The 19,555-nt window shown below is 34.2% G+C and overlaps 2 protein-coding genes across 9 annotated transcripts; one reads left to right on the top strand and one right to left on the bottom strand.

The window, feature by feature from the left end:
* Positions 1 to 987: 987 nt before the first annotated feature.
* LOC125818069 (GDP-mannose transporter GONST1-like) lies at positions 988 to 12,222 on the top strand. Of its 8 annotated transcripts, XM_049497584.1 has the most exons (11): positions 1,078 to 1,103; positions 2,093 to 2,260; positions 3,689 to 3,783; positions 3,895 to 3,917; positions 4,003 to 4,142; positions 5,281 to 5,410; positions 6,445 to 6,543; positions 10,537 to 10,691; positions 11,543 to 11,659; positions 11,761 to 11,858; positions 12,042 to 12,222. In XM_049497584.1, exons 1-11 carry the CDS (start codon positions 1,093 to 1,095, stop codon positions 12,104 to 12,106), a joined length of 1,101 nt encoding a protein of 366 aa, XP_049353541.1. In that variant the 5' UTR covers positions 1,078 to 1,092; the 3' UTR covers positions 12,107 to 12,222. The 8 variants fall into 8 exon arrangements, with proteins under 8 accessions (XP_049353539.1, XP_049353540.1, XP_049353542.1 ...); XM_049497582.1 differs by having other exon boundaries at positions 988 to 1,103; positions 3,689 to 3,917; XM_049497583.1 differs by having other exon boundaries at positions 1,018 to 1,103; positions 2,096 to 2,260; positions 3,689 to 3,917.
* A 409-nt stretch (positions 12,223 to 12,631) lies between these two features.
* On the bottom strand, positions 12,632 to 19,095 carry LOC125818072 (uncharacterized). The gene is made up of 8 exons (XM_049497593.1): positions 18,987 to 19,095; positions 18,826 to 18,893; positions 15,998 to 16,117; positions 14,763 to 14,836; positions 14,630 to 14,687; positions 14,448 to 14,557; positions 13,843 to 13,946; positions 12,632 to 12,967 (listed from the first exon to the last, which is right to left on the bottom strand). The coding sequence occupies exons 1-8, from the start codon at positions 19,052 to 19,054 to the stop codon at positions 12,844 to 12,846; spliced, it is 726 nt and encodes a 241-aa protein (XP_049353550.1). The 5' UTR covers positions 19,055 to 19,095; the 3' UTR covers positions 12,632 to 12,843.
* Positions 19,096 to 19,555: the final 460 nt, after the last annotated feature.

The following is a 19,555-nucleotide window of genomic DNA, read 5'->3' as shown; positions in this document are numbered from 1 at the left end:
AGCAAGCATTGTATTTCTGAGTGAATTATTCTGTAAGCAATAAAAAAAAAATTAATATGGTGAGCCTCTGTATGAAAAGATTAAAAAAAAAAAAGAGAAAGAATTGAGTGTAGATTTATGATCTAATCATCAACGCAATGTACAACTACAAATCACTCAAGAATTATAAGAGAACACTCTTGCAACCTCAAGGGACTAGACTAAGATCCATTTTGGATCTCAGCCAATATAAAAACATTTGGTATTAAATTTCATTTCTGCACTTTACTTATTAACTTAATTGTTTATTGTTTTTGTGTTTACCAGTTGACTGCTAAAACAATTAGTTGACTAAGAAAATTAAAAAGGGTCAATTCACCACGACCCATCTTGCACTTTCAGCTTCTACCCTCACCACTTATAGTGCTTGCGTAGATCATAAACAATATTTTTGACCAGATATTCTCTATTTACTTACGAAATATTAAAAAAAAAAAAAAAATCACTTATTTTTTTGCGAAAAACATTTTCATTCGTATCAAAAGTCTCAGAACAAATTCTCACTTCGTCCCATATTAGTTGTCATAAATAAGAAGGATAGTTTTACTGATTTAATTATTATATTTTTTAAAAACTTAACAAATTTGTCGACACTTTCAAAATGAATTAAATATAGAGGTAAAATGATAAAAAATTTAATTAATTCTATCTTAATTTTATAAACTAACAAGTATTTTAAGACAACGTAAACAACTTATATGGGACAATCATATTGGGGGTTTTGAAATGTTGACTTTCAAACTTGGCTCTTTTGCCTCTTTCTCAAACATGCCTTTTGCCATACTCCACTTTTCATTGGTATAATACCTAAATGTGACATAACAAACGACATCGTTTAAGATGACACTTCTTCTTAGTCAACAACAGAGATATTTCCTCTCTTTTGGTGCCCATTTGGAGATTTAAACAAACAATATATATATATATTTAAGAGCTCTCTTCTTTTCCAAATAAAGAAATATATGTTGTAAAAAATTTATTAATATTTTAAATCATATGTGTTTAGTTGTTTTATTTTCATACAAATTGAGGAGTTGACAAACCTTTGTTTGGATGAATCCAAGGTAACTGAGTGATTCCTCTGTCTTTGTGTCTTCAGATATATCATGTATGTATATAATTTCATAATGGGTCAATTTTATTTTTCTGTTATTCCTTAAAGATTCTTACTTTCTTGACTTTTTCTTGATTCTTGATTGATAAATGAGAAGACCCGTGTTCTTGTTCTTTCTATCATTGGGTGTGACAAACTATGCAAGAAAGAGTGTATCTTTGTTTCCCCACTAATGATTCAACTTAACCCTGTTGTTTCTTTCTTGGTCTAGCTGTATATTTGAGATGATTGATGCATTATGCATAATATAAGTTGCAAGAAAAAAAGAACAGATTTTGAGAAGGAAAATTAACTGCGACTGTGTGATTTTCTGTCTGTTATATCACTGTTTGTATTGCATCATATTCAGCTGAGGGGAAACAAGGGTAGTACCATTTTGCTTGTTTGAATGTCAAAGAAATTCTTTAGTAAGTTTTTTAGTTTGAGTCTAATTTGTGAAGCAGGAAATAAGGCAACAGAAATTTTTTTGGCTTCATTTTCCTTTAACTTGGTTTGAGTAAGTTGGTTGTTAGAGTTTGAGTATATCTTTGCTGCATCGCTTTCGTGCTAATAAATGGTAGATAGTGTTAATCTTTATGAGGTTAATAGACTGATATTGTACATAGATTGGGGCTAAGCAACCATTTCCTGATTCGAAGTTTAGCATGGACCTTCTTTAATTGTTTTGGCTAATGTTTAAGAATGTTATTGGCTGGAATAGTGCACTCTGGGTTCTGTTCAATAATTCTCAGTAGCAAAGGAAGTTAATCTTAGTTCCTTCATGTTAAATCTCACAGAATTTGATTTTAAGTTGCATTATGATATTTATGCTCTAGATCTGCGGTATCCAATATTTTATGCTTCGTGTATGATGAATTCTTATGGATGATGTCTAAGTTGCAGCTCTCTCTGCCACTTTATTGAAGCTTATAGCTTTAGTCATTTTCTTTTTAATTGAAGAAGTTTACCTGTGGCTGCCTCTCTGGATGCTCCTGATCCAGTTTTGGAAAGGGTTCTTATAGAGGACACTAAAAATAGTAGCCACGGCGGGGAGAGGAACTTCTTAGCTCATCAACCAATTTTGCTGGATCAGGTCTCCAAATCTTTCAGAGGAGAAGTAGTGAGCAGGTGCACTCAACTGATAATCTTCCTTTGTCTACATTTCGATTGTCTTTCATCCTCATCCTTAAAACCTAAAGGGGATTATTTCTTGTTGGTGGAGCTTGTTAATGATCCTTGGTGATAAGTTAATTTCTTGTTGGTGGAGCTGTTAATACTGTTTAGTGCTAATAAATTTCATTTCAACTTGGTAGTAATTTAACAGATAAGATAGCTGCTACTTTCTCTAGGTCTCTTAGAGTTTCAACTGATTTTACAACATACCTACTACATGAAGATTTATATTTTTTATATGTCGATATACATGGGCTTCAAATTATGGGAACTATAGTCCTTCTACCTCGTGCCTCACCTTTCAAAGCTGGTGTATCTTTTCCTTCTTCCTTGCAGTGGTGGCTGCAAACATTGTTTTCTACTTTGGATACAAGTCTTCATTTTGCATTATGTTCTTGAAATGCTGGATGTAGAATTGGAGCTTTCACTAATATGTTTCCTAGTAACTTCATGTGTATAAATTGCCTAAGGAACTGCATGTCTTAATGTTTGCATTCTGTTCTCTTAGTCTGTTTTTCTTCAATCAATGTTTGGAATTTCAAATGTGTGGAAGCATAATTAAGTAATCAAACGTGTGTTCTCTCTAACAACTTATGCTTTAAGATGAGATGGTCACACACTACAATATGGTATCAGAGTAGACAAGAGATCCTGGATTTGAGTATCCCCATCACCCATTATTATCATAAACAATTTCAACGAACTGGGACCATGAAAAGGGTCCGCAGATGAGAGGCATTTTGAATCATAATTAAGTAATTAAATGTGTGTTCTCTCTAACAGCTTAGGCTTTTAGATGAGATGGTCACACATTAAAAAAAAAATGTTTTATTCTGTGTTTCTACAGAATGTACATTGCAGTATGTTCTTTTGTGGTTCTAACTGAAATTTTGAATATATGTGTACCTGCATTGTTGCTTTAAAAGCCATTTTGGTCAGTAACTGAATGCCAAGAGAAATAGTATAATATTTTGCAGGGATTGAAGTGGAAATAAGAGTTGTAGTATCTTTCTTTGCTCTCTTTTTTCTTTTGGTGGAAAGAGGATAGTAGGGAAAAAAACATTTTCATGCTGTTTTAGCTCTCATCGGATCTGCAGATTCTAAGTGGTCCATTCTATGTGATTAAGTATATGTTGTGTCTCTGAATTACAGCTTAATGATGACTAGGTTTTCTCCTTAACTTGAGTTTCCTTTTTGCAGTACTAGGGACTCTATTAGGCAGTTGCCATTGGTTTTATCCGTCTGTTGTTTGTTTTCATGGTCATGTCACTAGTTTTTGACTTAACATGTCTCTAGCAGATCATCTAAAAATAATGGGCATGCCAATGAGAAGAAAATTTAAAAGTTACTGTGTTGATGTTATTTGTTTATGATTGCCTTCAGATCTTTTTCCATGAAGGCTGCAAATAGAAACGATGAAAATTTGGAAAATGGGATGTTGGAGAGAGACATAGAGAAGTCAGTACGCAGCAATAAAGTTGTTACAGTACACAACAAGGCCTTGCTATCTGGAGTTGCTTATTGTATTTCTTCCTGTAGCATGATATTAGTGAACAAGTATGTACTTTCCAGCTATGGCTTTAATGCGGGGATATCATTGATGGTCTATCAGGTACTTCCCAGTCTTTGTTATACTTTTGAGCTTATCAAGGTATAGAGGTAGGGTAATGACAAATAATTGTTGACCCTTTATTCAGAATTTTGTCTCAGTGGTGGTGGTTTCTTCCTTGAGAGTTTTTGGGATAATTACTACGGAACCACTCACTTGGAGGCTAGTCAGAGTTTGGTTGCCTGTTAATGTTATATTTGTTGGGATGCTTATAACAAGTATGTTCAGGTAAAAGATACTCCCTCTTCATGTTTGTCGTACCATGAATTTCATTATTTGAATGTGCCTATTGTTTTATTTACTGCTGGTTGCAGAAGTCATGCATTGCACCTATTATTGTTGGATGCACAGTTCTCTGAGATCAGTTTTTCGGTGTGATCGAGTTCAGCTGGGCCTTTATGCAAGATTATATTTATTGGGAGTAACAGATTTCTGGTTCAAACCTTCATGCAAGTGTTAGTTTTACTACTTCAAATTTTAAGGCCACGCTAGGTGTTCAAATGGTTTCTTTATTTGCGGGACGGTTCTTGATCCAAAATAGAAGGAAATTTTTGTCTAATTTGATGAAATAGAAACAAAATGGAAATGTGAATTCTCTGGAACAAGCTCTAGAATTAGAGGCATATATCTTTAGGGTTAATCTTTGTCTCATTCTTACTTGTTGACCTTGTCTTTTGCTGAGTAAGAAATTCTGAATATAGATTTCTTTCAGTAAATGCTGTTAGGTTCACCTTTTTGGGAATATTTTTTTAAAAAATTCTTTCAGTAAAAGAAGTCATCCTTGTCAAACTAGTGAACTAACTCAGTATAGTGTTCCCTTTTTTCCAAGACATCTAACAATAGAAGAGACTATTTTTGGAGCCACTTAGAGGAATACGCCTGGATTGATGAAATGAAAAGTTGATAGGCTCATCATCACATGATTCTTGGAACTCGACTTGTAGTCAATAACATTTACAATAAAATGTCTCCTTTTTCTTTGGTCTTGGCCTTCCACACATCAATAGGGAGCAACTCTTTGGCTCTACCCTGCTGAGTTTACTTTAGATGAAACAAAAGATGCTTATGATGTAGGTAATGATTCATGAACCTTAGAATTTGATTACACTACATGTCAAAAGTAGAAAAGGGTACAAAATAATGAAAATTATATATAAAAAAAAGGTATTTTAGTTTCAAGTACAGCTATTTGTGTTCTTTCTGCTTTACCATTTTCATTGCCAATTTCAGTACTCTGGCATTTTATATCCATACGATTCTGCAGATTAATGAATTTTTTAGCATAGAAGCTGTTTTAGTGTTTAATATTTAAAGCTGTGATTCTATGACTTGGCTGAATTACTTATAATTGTGTTATATCCTACAGTCTTAAGTACATCAACGTTGCTATGGTCACTGTCCTAAAGAATGTCACTAATGTGATAACTGCTGTTGGTGAGATGTATTTATTCGACAAAACGCACGATAACAAAGTTTGGACTGCACTTTTTCTGATGGTATGATAGTAGCTTAAAAAGAATTTTTCTTCACTGTTTTCTCTTAGTAATATCTATACATTCAACTTGTTCAGCAATTAGAAATAAATAGTAGTAGCTCTGCTCTTTCCACTTGCCCTTCATAGCACCACAGCTACTATCCTGGTATGTTTTTTGGGTGTGAGAGAGAGCAAGATAGCATGCATCAACTTGTCTGTAGTTGGTAAATGACAGTTATTACTCTAGGCTTTACATTATCTTCTTTTCACTTGACATAATACTCTGCTGTTATTTCGTTTTTGTTTTTCTTCTCTGTGTCATTAACACAACAATCTAAAAATAACTAGTACAACAGGATCGGAACTGTCTACTAATTTATTTTTTTCCAAATCTGCATCATATACATTACTTGTTCGTGTGTTAAGCACCGCATAAAGTTCAAGTGAAGTATGTAAATACGAAGTGTTACAGGTCAAGCAAATGCTACTCTATATTGCTTTTGATATTATTGCAGTGATTCTAGCCTCTCTCATCCCTGTGCTCATATAAAGTAATTTGTTAATGATATGTTTCGTTGCTTTGTATTCCAGAACTTACATTAGCATTCTTTTTTACCTTTCTTGTCACAATAAGAGTTTATAGCGCTACTGATTTTTCAGTAGACACTACTCAGAGTATTCGCTAGTAACCTAGTCCTCAGTCAAAGGCATGATGAATTTCATGAGGCGACCAAGTGGTATAAGCTGTAGTGAGAGAAAATGCAACATATGATAAGGAATAGTATCATCTTCGTTTTCGAGATTTACTTCTTATAACAGTGGTACTTTCTGGTAACTAGTGATATGAGTAGTTTTGTCATATAATACAAAAGTATTTGGAAGTTGGTCATGAACCCTAAATTCATCAAGTCTTACATCATTTGACTAAAGTTGCATATACTAGAACTAAATTTGAAATATTGTTCATTTATGAGATGACAGTTGTAGAGATGTTACACTTAAGTTGTGTTTGCGGATTATTTCAGCAGTTAGTTACACTTAAGTTGTGTTTTGCAGATTATTTCAGCAGTTACCGGAGGAATTACTGATCTTTCTTTTCATGCCATTGGTTATACATGGCAGATCATTAATTGTTTCTTGACAGCATCATATTCTGTAAGTACATCTTTCTCTCGTTGTGTTTCCTTTTCTGGGTGCTATTTTATCTGGCATTTGTTTCTTCTGGGAATATTATCTTTGTAAAATTCATGATTTTCGTTATAGTTGTCAGACATATGAACTTACGATAGAAGATATAGCTTAATCATACAATAACATATCCAGTGTAGTCCCACAACTGGGGTTTAGGAAGGATAATGTGTGTGCAAACCTTACCCTTATGTTGGAAGGTATGAACGTTGTTTCCAATAGACCTGCTGCTTGGATACTACTCAAAACAAAGGATAAAAATGAATAAATTACCTAAACATTTGTCAAAGATGATGACCTTTACCGGCAGTAATAAAGGCGCCAAAATATTCTAATAGAATTGGACATAACCATTGCAGAGTACATATAATACAGTTTTTGTGTGTCCACCATAACATGACCTAGATCATCAAGAATTAGATCTTGTTTTCCAACTATTTCATTGAGTCAAAATGCTCTAACCTAATTCCAGTATTATCAGAAGCAAAAAGCTCACCAACATGGGTTGTGGTGCAGTGATGTAAGTGCTCCATCCTTAATCAGAGATCTCAGATTAGAGCCCTGGGTATGAAGAAAATCTTGTTGGGAGCATCACCCCTAATGGACCCTGCAGTGCGCGATCGGATTTAGTCGCAGCTCCAATGTAGGCATTAGACACTGGATGGGAAACAAAAAAATGAAGCAAGTAATGCAAAAGAATTCTAAGGTCTGTTGGGGTTTTAAGCACAAATAAAGCATGGGTTTTAATTAGAAAAGGCACAAAGGGAAAAATAAATACATATATGTTATGAAACATAGACTGTATACTAAAATTAAATAGCAAGAAGAAAGAGATAGAGTAGTAGTAACTTTCTTCCAATATTCTTGTGTATTGTGCATATACAATGTAAGTTATTTATAAGTCTCAAGTAACTTGGAAAGCCAATTTTACTAGGAAAAATTGTGGGAAAAAGTCCTAGTGAAGAAAAAGATACAGGTATCTAGTAATATGCATTGAGAGTTGCCTCATTAAAAATCTTACCAGGAACATCCGGTGAGACAAAACATTGGTTAAGGAAAAAAGAGTGCAACACGTATTTACTTCCCCTAATGAAAGCATCACTTAATATCTCGAAGACGAGACGCATTTCAATCTTGTATCTGAACTTCTCAAAGGTTGAAAGCGGCAATGTCTTAGTGAACATATCTGCTAAATTATTACTTGAACGAACTTGTTGAACATCTATATCACCCTTCTTTTGAAGATCATGAGTAGAAAAAAAAAATTGGTGAAATATGTTTTGTTCAGTCTCCTTTGATGTATTTTCCTCTTAGTTAAGCTATATATGCAACATTGTTTTCATATAATATTGTTGGAGTATCTCTTTCCAAAGGAAGACCATATGTTCCTCAGATGTGTTGGATTATTGATCTCAACCAAACGTATTTTCAACTGCTTTATGAATACTATTATCTCTGCATGATTTGAAGTAGCAACTGTAGTTTGTTTTGTTCAATGCCATGATATAGTTGTACCTTCACATATAAATAAATAACATGTCTGAGAGCAGTGTTTATGTGGGTCAAAAATATATCCTATATCTACTTAACCTATTCATCGTGATTTGGACTCTTTTAAATAAAAGAGACCCCTATCAATGACCTTATTTTAGACCCATAAAAGAAATTCAGGTATCTAGTAATACGAATTGAGAGCTACCTAGTAAGGTTTTTAATGAGGTAGCTCTCAATGCGTATTACTAGATACCTGAATTTCTTTTCTTCACTAGGACTTTTTCCCGCGAGATTTTTTCTAGTAAGAATTCAACTAGACACACTATCTATTAATGGACATCCAAGGGGGAGTCCATGTCCATATGCACTAGTAGTTGGTGGATGTCCATGTCCATTTGCACTAGTTAATTTGGCTTTCCAAGTTACTTGAGACTTATAAATAACTTACGTTGTATATAGAAATATAAAAAAGAATTTTGGAAGAAGGTTACTACTGCTCTCTCTCTTTCTTCTTGCTACTCCCTTTGTCCCAATTTATATGACTTTCTTTTCTTTTTAGTTTTCTTTTTAGTTAGTCCCAAAAAGAATGACATGCTTATATATTTAGTAACAATCTAACTTTAAAATATCCATTTTATCCTTAACGAAATGATTTATAGCCACACAAACATCTATGACTTATTTTAGACCACAAATTTCAAACGTCGTTTTTTCTTTCTTAAACTCTGTTTCAAGTCAAACTAACTCACATAACTTGGGACGGAGGGAGTATTTAATTTTAGTATACCATCTATATTTTATAATACGTTCTCTGCACGAGGCTTGCTTTAGGGCTTAAGCGCGCCTTTGACAACACCGCCTATTTCTTTTTTTTTTTGAGTTCACCGAGAAAGCCCAGTTAAGCGGCTATTGGAAATATAAAATTAGAGATTTTTCTCGTGTTAATAGCTTAAAAGAATTCAGCTCATAGGTGAGACATGAGAGGGCATGTTGAAGACATTATTGATTTGATAGATCACTGTCCTGAGTGTTGTTTGTAACAAATTCAGCTTCTAATGAAGTAGAACTACATAGTTTAGATTTCACTGATATATCTCAAATTTATATGTGTGGTCCTATCCACCAATGTGATGCTGAAGAGATCTGACAGGAACATATCGGCTTGTAAACTTTAAATGCTGAAAATGTGTTATACAGTTAACCAAATTACCATAAAACCTCAATGTTACCATATCAAAAAAAAACAAAAAAAAACCATCATATACTCTTTATGTATTCTCAATATGAAACTAAATTGATGATACAGTCTTGATCTTGTAATGTCAATTTTGGTTTACACATATCCTACTGGTGAAAACAGTTAAACTTTGCTAACTAGAATGAGCAGGTCCAGCCTTTTAAGAAGAAAAAAAGAAACTTGTTGAAAAAAAAAGAGTGAGGATCCGAGACTGGTGCTTTTACAGTTAACATGATACAAGCTAGCGTTTATTGCATATGGTCTGAATGATTAATTCATAATCTTGTACGGGAAGATCTAACCTTGACAGTTTGCGACAAACTGCTCAAGTTGCAAACCTAAGTTCCTTATTTGGACAATTCTGAAGTCTCAAGACATCTGCTGAAAGATTTTAGTAAGGATAGTTTAGTATAGTTCTGTTCCCCTGTCATTGAGAATCAACTTCAAAGCTCCTTAATTGTTATCTTCTATAATATCAGAATTGAGAACTGATTATTATTCTATTCAAGGAAGGAGCGGGTTGCGGAAGTCGTTCATGTGATACACCCATTGAGATGAAGCCCATTTAAACTTGTACACTCAAGAGCCAAAGCTTGAGCTCAGTTTCTTTATGGTCAAATGCATTATTAACTTATCTCTTTTAAATATATGTAATTACATAAAATAGGTTTGTGGTAATATATTTTGACTATTCAAAATACAATTTTCTTGTTATTCATGTATAAAGATTACTAGTTATTCATATAATAGATTTAGTGTTACAGTCTAGGTAAATTATATTGAATGTTCGCAGCTAAATTCTTAAAATGCATTTATTTGAAAATGTCAATTTCTCTAATAAATATATAACTTAAGCTCAATTGTGACTCGAACTTGAGCTTTGCTGAATTCAAGCCTAGTTAGATTGTGTACTTGTCCCTTATTCCAGTGAGATAGAACTCGGCTATTTAATGTTCCGGTCGAGCTCAAAATGTCGAGAACTTGACTTGGCTTGATTTCTTTATAACACCTCCAATTCCTTTTGTCATTAATAATGGGAATAAGCAGCAGTTCTTCCGTATTGAGCTTCTTATCCTGTTTTTTTTTTGTTGAGGTTACATTTAATTTGATGTTCTAATTAGTCACTTGAAATTTTCTTCTTTTTGGGTACATCTTCTTCAATATGATGACCTGGTTCCCATTCTAATGTTTAATTTTTTAATTTTTATTGTTTTGATCTTCTGGTGCAGTTGACTCTTCGCAGGGTCATGGACACTGCCAAACAAGTGACTAAATCTGGGAACCTTGATGAATTCTCCATGGTCCTGTTAAATAACACGCTTTCACTGCCTTTGGGCATTTTGCTTATATTATTATTCAACGAGGTGGACTACCTTTCTAGAACGTGAGTTTTGGTTTCTTAAAGTAGCAATTGTTTTCCTCAATTTTTTATTTATCTCGTCCGTAAGTGGTTGCCTTTCTCTGACCATACACATTGCATGCCTCATGCCTATTGTTAAAACCTGTAATAGGTAAATGTTGGTGGATTGATTTCTAGTTGAAAGCCAATGTTGGCCTGAATGTTCTTAATCCAACTTTATAAATGTAATTCTATAATGGTTGTTGTAGAAGTTGAAAAAGCATAACTATACCAGTACAGATATAATTGATAACAATTGCTAACTATGTCAAATTTGAATAGGAAGAAGAGAAAGGAGGGAAATTTTCATATTTTGTCAAGTCTGTAGGAGTCATTTTTAATCTTCAGTTCTATATAGTGACAACAATAGCCCCACAGACTCAAAATGTTATAAAATATAACTGACTTAATAGTAGATTCTGAAAGGAGGCCTTGGAGCAACGGTAAAGTTGTCTCCATATGACCTATAGGTTATGGGTTCAAGTCATGGAAGTAGTCACTAATTCTTACATTAGGGTACTCTGTCTACATTGCATCCCTTAAAGTCACCGGACCCTGCATATATGTGGGATGCTTTGTACAACGTGCTGCCCTTTTTTCCCACCTAATAGCAAATTTCTCTGCTGCTCTTTACCTGCTGAGCTGTTCCCCAAAAATTACCCAGTTGGGCATAAGCCATCTATCTACCCATATGTATGCAGTGTTAGTTGTGCAATTACTAATTCCTTTGTGCTTCTCTCTTTGAAGATTGTTGTGCAATTGGTTGCTATTTTATCACAAGTGAATACTGTTTCATTGCACATTGAAGATTATGCTACATGTATCTTTATCTGCAGACCACTGTTACAATTGCCAACATTCTGGTTGGTGACAACCTTTAGTGGGTTATTGGGCTTAGCAATTAGCTTCACATCCATGTGGTTTCTTCATCAAACAAGTGCAACTACTTATAGGTATGGTTTTTTTCATGTGAGTTCATTATTTCATTTTTCTTTGAGTACTCTGATGTAAACATTTCCCTCTTCGATTTTTCTTTAACTTTTGGTTTCTGCAGTCTTGTTGGATCACTAAATAAGATACCTCTCTCTGTTGCTGGTATTTTCCTTTTCCATGTTTCAACAAGTCTGGAGAACTCTGCCAGTATATTATTTGGTGAGGGTTTACTCTTCTCTTTACCTTAGTACCTTTCTTAATCAAAGATTACGCTTCAATCCCAAGTAAGTTGGAGTTGGCTATATGAATACTCACTGTCCATATCACTTCATTTAAGCTGTAATCCCCCCCTCATTTATCCAGACTTGGGAGTTGAGAAAAAAAGTGTGTTGCATTTTGCAGGGCTGTTGGCTGGAGTATTTTTCGCCCGAGCAAAGATGCAGGATAAATCTCAAACTAGATCCTGAATGTCAAAACTAACACCCTTTCTTTTGTAAATTATGTCTGGTCTTGAATTGTAGAGCTTGTTGTATACTATAAACTATGACATGATCAATCAATTCAAGAGATAGATCAAGATTTTGCATTCATCAAGAACCTGTCTATTTTGATTTTAAGCTTTTTACTGTGCATTTTTGTATTTTACTTATTCCAATTGATCATATGATAAGAATGTGTAACCCCTGAAATCAGCATCACGCAAGTCTTCAAGGAGTTTTAAATAGATAAAGACTCTGTTTACTTCAACTGTGTTTAGATAATTAGGGAGCACAATTTTTTACTGCTAAACATGAAAATGGAAATATGAACAAAACTGTCTAAAATACTCCAAATAGAGTTTAAAAACAAATCAAAAGAAGAGATATAATTCACAACAACATCATACTTGATGCAATCCAACAAGTGGGGTCTGAAGAGAGTAACATATACGCAAACGTTACCCTAACCTTTGTGGGGTAGGGAGGTTTTTCTGATAGACAAAAGAAGAGCTATAAAGATAAAAATGATACATTACAAGATTCTTTGAGGACTTGATGCATATTTTTTGTTTGTCTAGAATGTCAAAAGTATACAGAAAACCAAGTTTTGATGGCAATTAGAGCTTTTTGCGTTGCTCACAGAGTAATATTTTCTCTGTGCTCCTTAAACTGTATAGTTTTCCAATCAAATGGAGCTGAAGAAACTCCATTCTCAATTGCCAACTCTAGTGATTAGTTGTAATCTCAAATATAACTCCTTCAAGATTCTTGATAATACGTCGAGTCCCAGAAACTTCATTTATCTGCAGACCATGCCGAATTGCTTCATTGATGACCATAGCATCCATGCTGCATAAGGAATGACCGTTTAGGCACACAGAACAAAAATGCATCAAGAATGAAATGAAAATGACTACAGTTGCAAGAAACATGTCAACAGTTCTCAAGATTAACACTTCTGCTGTCAAGCATGGACACCTAAACGATACACATGCACCATTGCATAGCATTAGTTGAAATAGCAGGAAACATATCTAAATGACCTTCCCAACCTTAGAGTAGTTCAAGATTTGGTCTAGAAACTCATGCAAGATAGGTAGCTAAGTAAAATAATGCAGCAAAGCTATTGATTACAGAATCCTATGAATCAAGCAAAACAAATTCTCTCTGTCTCCTGTTCAAGCACAACAAATTTCAGTATCTCCTCCATCTACAATTCTTTTAATTACAATTATTTGTTTCGATATCAATGGGATAGAAGATTGTTTGCTGGCTACTTAATATGCATTTTTATTGAGAATGAGAGAATCTATCTAATTAAGCCGGGATGATTTGCTTCATAGAACTAGTTCCTCTTCCAACACATTGGTTAACAACCTGTACAAGACTAGCGATCAACACTTCCTAACAAAGCTATACCATTTCATATGAATTATCTTTTGATACCTGATCATCAAAAGCTAAGAGTGGATTATTACTAATAGAAAAAAGATACTCATTCCTTTTTTTCAGATGCTAGTTGAAATTTTGTTGAATAAGATGGGACATATACTAGTATACATTTTCTAGACAATGAGAAGTCTATGAGTGAAACTTGCAGCAATAATTTCTCGAATATCATTTCCACATTTGGGAGTTATCCACACATTCAACAAAGTCCTTCAAAATCTTGCAGCCAACACATAATCATGATCAAAATAACCAAGTCAGTGAAGGCAACTTACACTTTTGCTCGTGAAACATAGGCCAAAATAAATTTGCATTTCTTCTGGTCACGATCTCTAAGTAGCCGCTCAACAGTATCAAAAAGCAAAGGAACATTTGCCTGCTGAAAACTTAAAGCTTGTCAAGGGATACACTATTCTTTCTAGACTATGATATCATCCAAATGATGATAAAGTAACAAAAACTAAGTCTATAATTCAATCATTTGTCAGTTAAGACAATCTAGTTGCTACTAGGTTTCAAATGTAGATCAGTTGATTTGACAACAGGTGTCTTCAGGTGCCAAGACAAGGACAGAGAACCAGAATACTTATCTGACTTTAAAAGACATCCAAGGAGAGAATGATATTCATATCTTATAGGCCTGATGAATTGGAATTTTTTAATATTACTGAAATGAAAGGAGCTAGTTCATTACTGCAAAACATTTCCAGATACATGGCATCCAATCTGAAAGACAATTTCCAACCTCAAAGACTGAAAGAGGAATGGGTTAGTTCATCATAGGCTGGCAATTGGCAATTTGGCATGATGTTGTTAGCTTCAAATTAAGTCAACACATAACAAATAGAGAACCAATTAATGCAGTAGGAGAAAAATCAACTAGGATATAAATGTCAGCTCCAAGAACTAAATCAAATCCTTCTGGGTGCTCCTGTAATATGCAATTCAGCTGATCAGAGCTACCCCATTCCAGTTTCTCAGCTTTTAATTCTGCATCAAAGATAAGTTAATGAGACATGACCTTATCGAAAATGGCATTTGATTCCTCAATTGTTCACACACCTGTACAACACATAGAATCATCTGAAGATTCCTGCAGCTTTATGTTTTTCTTCAGAATCTGGAATGAGAGAAATATATTAGAAGGTGAACTTGCAACACATTCCTCCAGCAAAATTCAATTGCTCAACCTTGCCTTGAGAACTTCATCATTATGATCTGTCATCACTACTCCACGACAGAATCTACTGCAGAGTACTCCAGTTATACCTGTAAATAGGATGCAATCAACTAATTTTATCTTAAATAAAATAGAGAAAGAGAAATGATATGGAAAGTAAAATAAAAAGAAGTACACACATGGTTGCCTTGGGAGAGGAACTATATGGTGTTATTAGAAGTTACAATTGTAATAGTTTAGGAACTTTATTCATGTCTCCCGTCAAAAGAGGCCTTTAAGTTAAATAGTCTCTCTTACTTAGCTCATTTTCACACTTCAATCTTGTCCTTGGTTTATTGAAGAAGTTCTCCCTCCCAATAGTCTAATCCACATATAAAGGTTTATTCTGAATCAACTTATATAGTAATACCGACTGAAAATATCAAAACATTTGCAAAAATTTGTGGTAATGTTGAACTCAATGAACACCTTAAGACAATTAGGCCCCAGACAGTCTTTAAAGTAGAAGCCAGTTCAAGTAAAGCTTCAGGCTTTGAGTAAAGAAGAGGAAGAGGTCCATCACATTTCACATCAGACTAAAGGGACAAAAGCTATAATGGAGCCAGATCAGTTACCCACTTTATAACTTCAAAAATGTGGCTGAATTTTCTTATATGTGAACATTTCGTCTTCCGTGTATGTTCCTTATCTTTCTCATCAGAATGGAATGATCTTTTTGAGGTTGCATATTTGTCATCGACCAAGTATGTTAATCAAGATCTTAAGCAAGCACCCAATATGATCTTATATGTGAACAATTCCCTTTCTTATATCATTTTGCTATCTTAAACTTCAAAGGAAATAATAGGTGGACATGTTATGCTTCTAGTACTATCTAAGACTCTAAGCCATGTCTTTTTCTTCTACTCGTATCTCATTAATTTGGACATGACTTTCATGTGATTTCCTCGAGTTCCCATCTCAGCCAAATAAGTTCACAACAGTTGAGAAAAGAACCATCACTCAAGGTGAAATGTTTCTCTTGGTTGGTGTATAAAGGGGCTTGTCTTACGCAAAGTAACCTTCAAAGAAATATACAACTTCGCAACAGATGTGTTTTGTGTGAAGGGATGCATGAGGACAACAACCATCTCTTTCTTCATTGTGAATTGAACTCTCAGATTTGGGACTTTGTTTTAATAATGATGACCAAACAGAAGACGACACATAAATATATAAAAATTGATTGTGATTTCAGGAATGATACTAACCAACACCAGAGCCTAGTTCAATGACAGAACATCCTTGAAGCATGTTAGCATTCTGTGTAAGATAATCATTCATCAGCACTGCCCCAGGCCACACCAACTGTCCTGTCAAATCAAAATCAGCTGTTCCACAGATAGTCAGCCTACAGTTATTAATTAGGTAATATTAATGCAAGCATGGGGACATCAAAAATTATTTGAGGAATTTAAAGTAAACAAATCAAACTAAGAAAAGCTTTTGGTAAAATTTGGTTTTGCAGTGCTAGGTAAAATTCTACAAATGGAATGGGAGAGAGCTAACAAACTATTTGCACGCATTCATCAACTACACATCATCATTGGTTTATTCAGACTGGATTATATTATATCTGTGACTCTTAATCTTTTGAGAATATCCCCCCCACCCCACCCTCACCTCATTAAGAGAAGTGTTTCCTTTTGAGAAAGTTATACTCAGGATTAAGTATTGGGTGAAATATAGATTTGGCTCAGCACGTTCACTTTTTAGCAGATTTTTAGTGCATTTTGAGATATCCACATGAAATACCAGTACACATGTCTTATCTATTTCACATGGATACACTGAGGCAACCAATCCTTGCACCAAATTAAGTTAGCTTCTCAATGTAGTTTTCATTTTCTAACAAAGGCTTAGGTTTTCTCTTAGTTGAGGTAAGATAGCCCATCCATCCTTGATTTTTCAATGCTCAATTCCTTATCAATCCAAAATCCATCAAGTTGAAGCCAAGAGATCCGGAAAGCTACCGAAATGAAGAGCGACAGCTGAGAAACACATATTATTTGGAGGGCCAGCAGCAATGCAGCCCATTCTCAGAATGATATATTGCCTAGACGCAACCACATATCAGCTATGCTCAAGGTGAAAATCCAATAGGTCAGGTCAGGTATTTGAGGAAGTTTTCGACAGAGGAAAAGGAACATGAGTTTTCAGACAAACAAGCATAACAGAAACAGAGCTATCCATGAAGCTACTACTTCCTTGACTAAAGTACAACAAATCCAACTAACTTTGCTTGCAAAGAAAGAAAAGGATATGGCAACAAATAAACAGCTGTTTCTCATAGTGTCATATAGTTCCAAGGATTCCTAACCTTAATTAACCCATCTTGTTAACTATGGTAGTGCTAGTCCTTATAACACTGGTTTTGATAAGTAGAGGACCCTAATGAGGAAGCAACCCCTACCTATGACGGAAAACATAAAATATTTATATAAGCATGTGTAATAGATCAACCTGATAATTATGTATGTCACAATAGAATTAGCATTCTCAATAACTCCCCCTCCCTTCCCCCTTTGTGCCACATAAGCCTTCCTAACCTAGAAAACATTAAATTTGCTCCAGTTCTCTCCATTTTAAGATCTCATATAGTTTAATTTGTTGGAGAGTGTTTGGTAGTCTGTGTAGAGAGAAGAATGAGGATGGTTTTTTGTTGCCCAACAAATGAGAAATGAACCAATGATGATACTTTACTAGATATATCATATTCTTTAAAGAAATCTCTTTTTATTTGAACGTGAGTACAGGTATGTCTCTACTTCCCCTTTTTTTCTTTGCTCAGAAATCATGTGATTCAATATTATAGGCTTGCTAGAGACAGTTAAATAACTGAACTACGTTATCAGAACTCAACTAACCACAACTGTGAGATATTTCAAATTGATGTGGCAAAGAAACAAAAGAAGGGGGGTTAATTAGGTTGAAACAAGTCCTCAACAATAATACAGAAGAGGAACAGAGAGCACCCCACCATCCCTAAGAACATCAATCTTTTTAAAGGATAATCTGTGAGCTCTGTAGGGACAATGATCAACGTTTTCATGACATTAAGTCCAACAAAAACATAAGCACAAGAAACTGACCAAATCGAGCATCACCTAAGGTGTAGAATAATCTCTAAGCATACTCAGTTCTGTAGGATTGAGATGCTAAAAGTAAAGGCCTTCTGACTAGACATCCCTGAATTGGAAGAACTGATATTGTCGGAAATCTTGTTCACCAGTCTTTGTCATTAAAGTAGAACCTTAAATAATATGCTAAGTTCAATAGACCAAGCTCAGACAATTTCTGCCTATAAAGTAGTATAGAGAGCTCGGTGAACTCAAGCATCAATAGCATGCCTCCGTGCTTAAGGACATTATTGCCCCAACTCTAAGAACCAGAAAGGTCCTCCAAGCCAGCAAGTGCTCAAGATCAAGAAATGCAATGAAAGCATCCCCTCCCTATTACCTACAACCTTCAAATATGTAGATACAAGCAACCTCTACATACAAAGCTTCCTACATATTTCTTTGACAAATACCCAATTACCCTTTGGTGAAATTTCTAGAAACATGAAATCCAAGGTCTACAAAGATTGAAGTTCCAAAATGTCAAAAGCAAAGGAAACACCTATACTAGAAATACAACAAATAAAGATGACGATAAAGAATACAACAACAACATACCCAATGGTTTGGAGGGTAGAGTGTACGCAGTCCTTACCACTACCTCTAAAAATGTCACACATTTCTTAATTTTCTACAAAACCCATAAGGAGATACATGACTTGTTTCTTTTATTCAATCTATTATATAATTATACTCACATATTTCGGTAAAAATTGCATTAAAGCACCCTCTTTGTCCTCATAAAACAAAGAAGAAAAAAAAAGAAAAAAAAATTTCCATTCCCCCCGTGCTAAGATTGATTCTTATATCATCAGTTTACAAGATTGTGAGACAATCCCAAGATCCCACCCCCAAACAGCACTAGTTAGTGTTTTCACAAGCTACACAAAGTAAAAATTAAAAAAAAAAAAAAGACTTACTTGAAGAAGATTGGAGGCAGTAAAGCTGAAGAACATGAGACCCAAATGTAAAATCTGTAATCTGGTAGCTGCAGAGAGTGAACTAAACTCATTTCAGTATACAACAAAGCACAAAATTGTATGTACATGTACATATAAAAAAAGAGAGAGAGATGCCCTACTCGTCATTGATGAAGAAAGATTCGTCTAAGCACACTATATCATCTTCTTCATTTTCTTCTCTACTCATGGTTACTGTCTTCCCTCTAAGCACACAACCGCGCAGTTGCCAAATTCGTTAGAAAGCTCTTTTCACTTAATTTTGTTCTTTTGGGCTATGAACCTTCCCTTTCAATGTCCAATTTGATGGGCTTAGTTTTGAATTTGGGCTAATTTGCAAAAATACCATATTTTAGGAAAAATTACTTGGACGAGTATCTTTTAACAAATAATTATTGATGTTAGCTATACCTTTTATTTATTACCATTTTTAGCAATACTATGTCAAATCTACAATATGTATTAAAAGTGAATTATGTATGCAATATATATGTATTATAATTGTTTTTTAAAATATATTATGCTTGTTTAGTAAGAAATTGACATATTGTATTATAAGTGTATTAAAATATGTAATAAATATATTATTCATCAATAAAACGTGTATTCTATGTGAATAATAAATTGTTCTTTGTAATATGTATTAAAATTGTATTTGGTTTGAGAAATAAAATTGAGAAAGAACCTTAAT

Source organism: Solanum verrucosum, unplaced genomic scaffold (assembly GCF_900185275.1).
Source record: "Solanum verrucosum unplaced genomic scaffold, falcon-dt-bn FXZP01000253.1, whole genome shotgun sequence".
Classification (NCBI taxonomy): Eukaryota; Viridiplantae; Streptophyta; class Magnoliopsida; order Solanales; family Solanaceae; genus Solanum; species Solanum verrucosum.
Note: the sequence above shows the minus strand (reverse complement) of the source record. Positions and strands in the feature narration are given on the sequence as shown.